The sequence below is a fragment of the Centropristis striata genome, chromosome 10, assembly GCF_030273125.1.
Source record: "Centropristis striata isolate RG_2023a ecotype Rhode Island chromosome 10, C.striata_1.0, whole genome shotgun sequence".
Classification (NCBI taxonomy): domain Eukaryota; kingdom Metazoa; phylum Chordata; class Actinopteri; order Perciformes; family Serranidae; genus Centropristis; species Centropristis striata.
Window position 1 is genome coordinate 15,760,353 of NC_081526.1, and position 9,386 is coordinate 15,769,738.

The following is a 9,386-nucleotide window of genomic DNA, read 5'->3' on the forward strand; positions in this document are numbered from 1 at the left end:
CACACTGGTATGAAGCTAGTTGCTATCTGTGACTGAGATGGGTGGTATGCGGGGTCCATGTCACGATGAGACATCTGAGTACTGTACTCACATTCTGTGGCATTCAGAAACCTAATCTTGGTATCAGGAGAGACATTTTAAATTATAGATGATATGACAGTACAGTAGCTTGTACACAGAGTGCATATGATTCCTAAAAGAACAGGACAAATTGTGGACAAACTATTTATTGACAATCTTTTTTTTTTTTTTTTTTAAATTTAGAGTATATACAGTGCCCAACAAATTTATTAGACCACCAGTTTGTGCCACAGCTGTCCTAAATTAACAGTATTAGTGATTATTAATCATTAACATAATAATTTTCTATGTTTCTGTAAAGGTTAATACAGCAGTTAGAAACTATTTAACCGAAATTATATTTTTAATGCTAAAATATATATTTATTGTTATCCATGCAATTTCAAATGTACTGTTTTACAAAAAAACTTGATTAAGAAATCGAATTATAGTTATTTAATTGCATTCCTGAACAGAAAAATGAGTTTTAGTGGTTGAATGTTATGCTTGATTAATTTCAGTGAGCCGGCTCAAACAAAATCATTTTAGTTTTAAACAAGCTTTTAAAATATTTCTAAAATATGTAACTTTCCTCGCATTTATGACAGGTGGTCTAATAAATTTGTTAAGCGCTGTTTATATTTAAAAAATCTTTTAGAACCTGAAAATCCTCACTAACATATTTAAACAGCCAAGCCAGAGGGTGAGTGTGGGTGTGGGTGGCTTCTGGGACCCTGAATGTTTTCTCAAAAACTCAGAATCTTTTCAGCTTTTAAAATAGTTTTGGTAAATCAATGAAGCAGAAGTTGTATTACAGTAGAAATATCACCTTCTATGGGCCAAAGGAGGTTGTTACTACTACTATGCCATTCCTTAAGTAAATTTAATATAATTGAGTAAATATACTTCTGGTGGCCTAATATTAAATCCAGATTAGTTAAGACGACATTTATTTTGCACTCTCTAGGATTCTTGATGGAAATTATCTTAAGTAACTTCAAATAACAGTTCTAGTTTCATACGGGACACAAATACAGGTCCTGTGTTTGTTTGACCCATCAACCAGCAATCTTTTTTACGTTAAGTGAATTTTATCATTCTTTATACTACATCCACACTGCTTGCCTCTTTGCTTTCATACTCTTATAACATCGCTTCCGCCTTGGTACCTTCATACGTTGGCCAATAGAAGGCAGCACTATCTACAAACGTACATATAGTAGATGGGACGTTTTCAGCTGCTGTACTAACAACCAATGGGGTTGTATTTTGGGGGAAGACAGTCTCATTGAACACCACTTTACCTTGGTATCCTTTTTTTTTTTGCAATTAGAGCAACCAAGATTATTATAGTATGGATTTAAATGTATCACCTAGTTTTGTAACTTAAATATAATAACCTTTTTAGGTGGGAGGAGTAAAAAAAACAATTTCTTGTGTTTTAGTTTCAGAATGTAAAATAGAATATAGGCTCTACTGGATTACCCTTAGCAAAAAAAAAAAAAAAGCATATTGCTGCAGTAAATGTGAAAAAGGAAATCTCCCTGGGGGACCCCTCAAACCCCCCCAGGTTTTGGCTGAGCCCAGGATGCCTACGTCTGGCCCCGCCCCTGATCCAAGACTGAAATGTTCTGTACCTCTGTGTAATATCATATTGCTTTGTTATCATCTAGTACCAACAGACAGTGGTATTTTAAGACCCGGTATGTTTTAACACAGCATGTAGTGAACAGTTTCTGAGAACAGGTTGCACTTAAAAGAACATGCCCAGTACATCCTGTACAGCGCTCTATTATAGCTGGATCTGGATGAATGTTTCTGTCAGCCAGCAAAGGATTCAGATGATTACAATAACAAGGTTTCAATTCCCACTCCGCTTAGTATTTCAGTGTGCAGTATATATCACATGCGTGATTTATCACTCACAGGAGCCGATACTGTGTAGGCTAGAGTGAACAAGCAGGGTGAGGTACATAAGTAAATAAGAGTGATACTGTAACAATCTCCGCAGGGAACTTCCTCTGCACCCGGGACAAGCTCAGACAACTTCTCTGGTTTGTTCAGTCTCTCTTGGCACCTTCTGTCAGCACCTCTGCTATGACTCATGTCAAAGACACTTTCCAACAATTACAACACAAAAGAAGTCATCTTCGTGTTGTTTGTTTAACACAGAATTGTTAAAAAGATTGTGTGCAGAAAGGGTGTGTTCCTGAATGCTGTAATTACTAATCACTGAGGCCAAATCAGGGGTTGCTGTTCCGTAAAGAACAAAAAATTAAAAAAACTTGTACAGCAAAGAAAGAGGAAACTCTGGTAGATGTGAAGGAAGAATGGAATTGTTGACCAGGTTTAAACTCAAAATTGTACATTCTACATCTGTAAATCATATTTTGGAAATTTTCCACAGAAATATCTGTACTGCACCTAAATCGGAAAAACAAACTTTTCAATATATATAATCCAGTTGAAGCTATAATTTAAAAAATGCATGATGTTTAAACCTTTGTGTACATTATTGCATAATTCATACAGCCATGCTATTTTCATACAAAATACAAAAACTGTTAAATAAATAAACAGAATTCAATACAACAATATTCTTCTTCTTCTTCTTGTTCTGGTAATTATTATTATAATGATCACCTACAATGTAAAAACATAATATAATATGCAAAAACAGATAATCTATAGAAAAAAATACAGATAATCTACAGAAAAACATACATGATATAGGTAATATTTAAAAAATCAGACATTCAAAGAGAAATATTCAACACAAAACTTTTATTTGCACTGTGAGGGTCACATCGCTTCATAGCACTTTATTTTTCTTTATATCAATTTAGGCTACATCTTCAGGTTATGAAGCTATGACACAAAATATTGTTACGCCTTTCATGTCAAAATATTTGTGTGTATATTTCTATTTTTAAAAGTATTGCAATAATTCACTGGCACATACTCCGCTGAGCTGCTTTCTTGGCTGGAGAATGTGATGACAGTGTAGACTGTAACAATATTCTTTAATTTGATCCTTCTAACTTTGCCCCCTAAAAAATAAAAATCTCTGGAATTAAAAAGAAAATCTTTACACACCCGAAAAACAATCAATTGATTGTATCCTTAAACATCAGATACAAAATATATACATCTTAAACAAATTATAAAGATTTCGTTCAACCTGACTCAAATTATAAAGAAACTTGGTCATAAATAGATTGCTATCGTGTGGAAATAAGGAGGGGCAGCCAATGTACAGAATCATTGAAGCAGAGCACCTGATAAAAGAACATCGTCCCAACGGGGCAGCTTTGTTTTTCATTCGTCCAAAAAAAAAAAAAAAAATGCAGTTAAAGGCACTTTCAAAAGGTGTTTGAAACATGGAGAGTAGTCAAAGAAACCAAAAGCTTACACAGATGTTCAGACTGGCAGGTGCCCAGTCTTAGTCAAAAAAATAAATAAATCTCAAGCTCACAGACATCACTTTGAACCCACTTATGAAGACAAATTATCAGTAATAGTAATCAGTAATCCTGTTAGAAGTTCCCCCAAAGTTCGGACCAATAATTTGCCGACATAAACATACGGATTCTGTCCATCAGGAGAATAACTCTGACCTGCAGCCGAACATCAAACATCTCTTTCATCATCCTTAGTGTAATATGCTATATTGCTGCTTGGCTGGAATTAAAAGCCACAAAACAACCCTGTCAAAATAAGTTATTCAATAATTAAATAAAATCATGCAGCATCTGCTGAAGTCCTGAAACCAAAAAATTCTGATGTATCTCTGCTCCTGCTTGAAAGACATTTAACACTCTCTGTAATATCTATGTTGCAATATAAGAGGACATAGACATAGAACATTCATAATGCTGTCCAAATGAATATGATTAACATCTCACAACCATTATCTTTCTTTCATTTCAGTGCTACGAGTAAATATAGATTTTGTTTTGAGTTATCCTTGGTGGCAAAGTCACCCATAAATCTGGCAGTGTTAAAGTCCGGCCGTGAGCGCTGCACTCACCCCAGTATTATTTCACCTACTGTGTCTTCCAATTAATTTACGTACAACTTTAACTTACTGCTATCACTTTCAATATTACACACACACACACCCTCAATCCTTTGAACTGCTGGCTAAAACAACTTTGACCTTCCAGTTAAGAGCAATGCTATACCTGCACTTACAGTCCGGCAGTTTGATATTTAAGTTAATGAAATAAATGACGTTATTGATATGATCTGTACAATGAAAAACATGAAAATAAAAAAGATATTTGAACTTGTTCATGTACTTTGCAGTGCAACAGAGTTTAATGAAAATAGAGGCTGGATATTATTTTATTATTATATTTGGCTAATAATTTTTCACTGACATCTCTGTAAATGTCCCCCAATATCGGGGCATACGTGTGGAAATAAAATAAGGCAACAGTAATATTTAATCTTTCTCACAATAAAAGTAACAATTAGTTGTGGGCCAGCACTGCTAAAAATCTCTCCACTGGGGAGTGAGTGAAATAATCCACAGTTTTTTAAATTTGTTTGTAAGTGCCGGTCATTGTCCACTGAAAAAATAAAAAGATTGACTTGCAGGAGAGGGCTTTCTAGCTCTGGTGTCTCTTCATGTGTAGGGCCAGGTGATCAGAGCGAGAGAAGCAGCGGTTACACACACAACACTGGAAAGGCTTCACCCCCGTGTGTTTCCTGAAATGGCGAGTCAGCTCATCAGAACGGGCAAAGCGCCACTCACATCCCTCCCAGGAGCACTGGTACGGCTTCTCTCCTTCAGCAGCGGGAAAAAAATGAAGCAAAATGAAGCTACGACAGATGGGCGACACATATTTGGATACATTTCCTTCAATAAATAACATAACCTAAAAGTATGGAATATTTCCTACACATCTCAAATGACTCACGAATGAGTTTCCGTGACGAAAAAGCGGACACTTCTTCACACACGCGCCTCAACTGTGAGCCATAAATCACAGCGTGTCCTGTCTGTTCCCCTGCCCCCTTTATGAGAGCTGCAGGGTTTATGTGATTTGACAGCAGTGAGATGTGGGCCAGGTCTGTCAGCAGACAGAATGCATCTGCATGCCAAGTACATTTTTCTGCCTGGCAACATCACCACTTTCACCCCAAAAATAAAAAGTGCAACTCAAAACATTTTACCTGTGTGGGTCCGTAGATGGGCTTTTAAATGAGAAGACTTGGTGTATACTTTCTTGCACCCTAGGGGGGAAAAAAGTTAATTAAGATCAGTATACTGTGCTTGTACTTTGAATTTTGATGTTGTATTACTGAATTAAAGGGACAGTTCACCACAAAATAAAAAATACATATTTATACACTTACCTGGAGTGGTATTTTATAATCTAGATATTTTTGTTGTGAGTTGCCGAATGTTGGAGATATCGGCTCTAGAGATGTATTCTCTGGAATATAACACTAAAACTATTGCTTGTGGTGCCACGTTTGCCAGCAAATTATTTAAAGAGACATTTGAGTTGAGTTTTTGAAATGTCTACTCTAAAAAGCACTAAAGATAAGAGGAAAAATATTTTTATTTTTGGGTGAACTGTCCCTTTAAACCTTGTTGTTGTTGTGCAGACTGGGCAGAATTCTCACCTGGAACATCACAGTGATGAATCCGCCGTCTCTCCAGATCTGGATTGTTCCTTCTGTTGTATTTAGCTGGAGCCGACTGGGCCAACACTGGAGACAGTGGGCCAACACTGGGCGTTGTCTGAACTGGAGTCAGGCTCGAACGCTGGACTTGTGAAGGACCTGGGCTTTGGACTAATCCAGCACTGGAAGTCTGATCTGGATTTTGGATCGGAGCTACACTCGCAGTCTGTCCTGGATCAATGGGATTATGGGTCTGAAAAGTTAACTTAGAGGCGATGCTGGCTTCATAGGAGGGAGGCGGGGACAGATTGTGCAGGAGCTCCTTCCCCCGGTCTGGACTTGGGGGGTCAGAGTTTGGCGGGGAGGGTGGCAAATAGGTTGGTCTTTGCTGATGGCCTAAGTGTCGATTGAATGGGAAACATCCATTCTGAGGGCTGCTGGTGGGTTTACCAGAACTCTGCAATGAGCCCACGTGGATGTTCCCGACAGGATGACTTAAAGGGGCCATGGAGTTCAGCTGTGACCCGTGAACGAGCTGCTCCAAGTCAGAGTTCAAAAGCTGAAACAGGGGGACATCCTGGAAATCTGGCACTTCCTGTTTAATGAAGAATTTACCGCTAGCGGTGTCAGCTGCAGTGAAAACACCTGGGTACTCTGGGACTGTTGCTGGCACTGCGTTGTTGCCCTGACAGGTGGGGTGCATCAGGGAGTGAGACGGCTCTGTTTTGATCTGTCTCATAGTCCTGCAGAGACCAGGGTGCAGGTATGTGACATCAGGGAGGAGGAGGCTCATGTTGACGCTGTACGGGGAGGCAAAGTCCTCGGTGTAAGGTGGATCCAGCATCAGAGCGCTGTCCCTGCGCATTTTGGAATTGACTATGTCTTGTTGGTGCGGAGACAGGTAGCTGTCCATCTCAGATTTACCCTGGAAAAAAAACAACAAAGAAAATTTGTAAATTTGCATTCATCTAAATGGCTCTTACGTGGCTTATTGACTTATATAGTTTTGTGTAACACTTATTATAGCAACATCATTATTTTGTAGTTAAAAAACATATTATAAGGCCCAAAAAAAGACCAGAAGCTTAACGTAAAACCATAGCTAGAACTACCCACTAATCTACATGGATGCTGAAACACCACAAAACTGGTGGACAATAATTTAATATGATAATTTATTAATTATGTCTTCTGAATTGATTACAAGTTAAACAGGTACATACAAACTTAAATTGCTCCAAAAAATCTTTTGTGAAATCTTTTGAGGGAATTTAATTTGAAATTTTATTTTTTGGGGTTGTTTTGTTATTTTACATCACACTTATTAATCAGTTCAACCCAATTAACAAACATTGACACCAGCTGGCAACCAGCCAACCAGTTTTTCCAACCTTTAAGCTCCATTACCCCAAAATACAACAATATATGCATCTCAACGACATTGTTCTCACTGCATAATAATGGCAGATACTAATGTGTAAAGGTCAACTTGGAACCCAAATTGCAAAATTATTTCTTCTTTGTAAATTTCATTTGAAACTGTTATGTTCATTTTGCACATACGTTCTTCAGTGAATGAGGAAACAGTGAGTATTTAATTTATACAGCAGCATACAAAAAAAAAAAAGGATTCCCCATGTGTATATTTTATGTAGACTGTTACCAGATTACCTTTATTGGGATAAAAGATTTTGACCATACATCAGTCCTACTTGCAAAATGACAAAACTTATCAGTGTGGACACATTTTTGGATGCATTTGGGGCCTGCACTTGTGTGCACATTGCCACATCAAAGACGCCCCCCTCACCCCCCACCCCTCCCGTTACAAGCAGCAGACGCCCTTCTGAAACGCTCCAGCCCTAAGCTGTTTGGAAATACATGGCTGAAATTAGAACATCCAGTTGCTCTGCAGCGCTATGCATCTCTTCCTCACAAGTTTTCGTGAGCAGGGGTGCAACGTTTCACATCCCAGCCGAGCCATGCCCTGCTGCTTGTGATTCAACCTGAATGTCATCATCAATAGGCTACACACATTCAAAGCGAATTTCTCGAGTCACGTGCTGGGACACTAGCTGTGAATATTATAACGCACAAACATGCAGGGCCTGCCTCAAATATTAGGCTTACATCTGAACATGAAAACAGCCTATTTTTGCTTTGATCAGCAGTCTTTTTTTCTTTTTTTATACGTCAAACCAGCAGGCAGCAGTAAACACAGTGACGCTCTGAGGTAAAAGAAAAATGCAATTCCCTACCAAATTATAATCATGAAAAGAGGAAGTTCCTGGGATGGCATCCCTCGTGTTACCGAGTCCATGATCTTCACCTCTCAGACCGTCGGCTGTCAGTGGCGCGGTGGTTTTATGGAGAAACTGCGCGTCCTGCCCCGGAGCAACCCAAACATTATTCCTCACGGCAGCAGCCATAAAAGCAGAGGGTACAGTCTAACTATCCGAAATCTTTGACAAATAAATTAAGCATAGGTATTTCTTTTTGTTTTTCGAACAATCTGTACGAGCAAAAAAGAGCCAGCTGTCAAACGTTCATTCTGCCTATTTTGCGCTGGCTTGTCAAATTACGCAACTGCGTGATATCAGCGCGTCTGCAGGGCGGGGCTGAACATGTACAAAATAAACAGGACAACCGACAGTAGTGTAATGAATACTGTGGTTGTGTGATGGAGTGAAATGGCTGAAGGTAGAAATAAACACGTGGAGGTAAAGAGGAAGTGTTAAGTGTGTCCATAAAAGATCAGTTTATTCCCAGACTTCAGAATAAAAGTGAGTCAGTAAATAATAGGTGTTCTTCAGGATCATGTCAAACAGGCTGAGTGGCTTTTCTAACTCTCACGTGACACATATGATTTTAGGTCCAAAGAAAAATAGGATTTTAAAAAATAAAACTTGAATTAACTGCAGATTTGTATAAATTCTTGTATAAATGGTCGATTTGATCAATTTTGACCTTTAAGACCTTTTATGGACAAATCCAAACTGATGATTTATCCGTGTCCCACCTGCCACCCCAGTGAATCAACTTTTCCTATCATTTTTTCATGCAATTTTTCTGATCTTCTTTAGAGCCTCCAGCACGCTTGGGTCCTGGTCTGGCATGTTAAAAACGCCACTGCAGTGCAGCTGTCTGTCAGGACTGCATACTTGATGCCAACATTCCTGAGCCAGCAGTGAAGCCTGCACACATATACTGGCAGGGGATGTTTCCATCAAAATAGCTCAGCATTTCATTCAAATACACTGTGTGTCACACTTACATTCAGCCATGATGATCTGAACTGAACCTGCATGCAGTTGAACTTTTCCCTAAACAGTAATAAACCAAACTGCACATGTTGCCCTATGCACATTTTTTTATTCTTTACATACCTTTTGCTGTGACCTTGGAGGAACTTTGACACACAATGTTTTTTATCTGCCTTTTTTGTTCTTTACATCCTCGGAAATACTCTAAAATATCTGGCTCAGCGATGAAAAAGAATCGGTAATCCAACCTCCAGCCCTCTTGAGATAACAGTGACAGCAGCTTTATACCTCAGCTTAACAGAACAGAACTGACTTGTCAGGGTTGAGTTTTTTTCCCACACAGGTGTATGAAGTATTACCCGATGTTGATGAGAGTACTATTGCAACATACAAGAACTGGAAACACAAGTAAACCACAAGATTTGC

At 38.5% G+C, this 9,386-nt stretch overlaps 1 protein-coding gene across 1 annotated transcript; it reads right to left on the reverse strand.

The window, feature by feature from the left end:
* Positions 1-2,827: 2,827 nt before the first annotated feature.
* On the reverse strand, positions 2,828-8,376 carry klf5b (Kruppel like factor 5b). The gene is made up of 4 exons (XM_059342939.1): positions 7,956-8,376; positions 5,698-6,622; positions 5,242-5,301; positions 2,828-4,852 (listed from the first exon to the last, which is right to left on the reverse strand). Exons 1-4 carry the CDS (start codon positions 8,124-8,126, stop codon positions 4,674-4,676), a joined length of 1,335 nt encoding a protein of 444 aa, XP_059198922.1. The 5' UTR covers positions 8,127-8,376; the 3' UTR covers positions 2,828-4,673.
* Positions 8,377-9,386: the final 1,010 nt, after the last annotated feature.

What these genes read in the sequence shown, in the direction of transcription:
- klf5b (XM_059342939.1), bottom strand. Translation starts at nt 8,126, where the DNA reads ATGGCTGCTGCCGTGAGGAATAATGTTTGGGTTGCTCCGGGGCAGGAC. An exon ending in CTTTTCATGATTATAATTTG is followed by an intron (nt 6,623 to 7,955) that starts GTAGGGAATTGC and finishes TTTTTTTTCCAG; the next exon opens with GGTAAATCTGAGATGGACAG. An exon ending in CCATCTACGGACCCACACAG is followed by an intron (nt 4,853 to 5,241) that starts GTAAAATGTTTT and finishes CCGCTGCTGAAG; the next exon opens with GAGAGAAGCCGTACCAGTGC.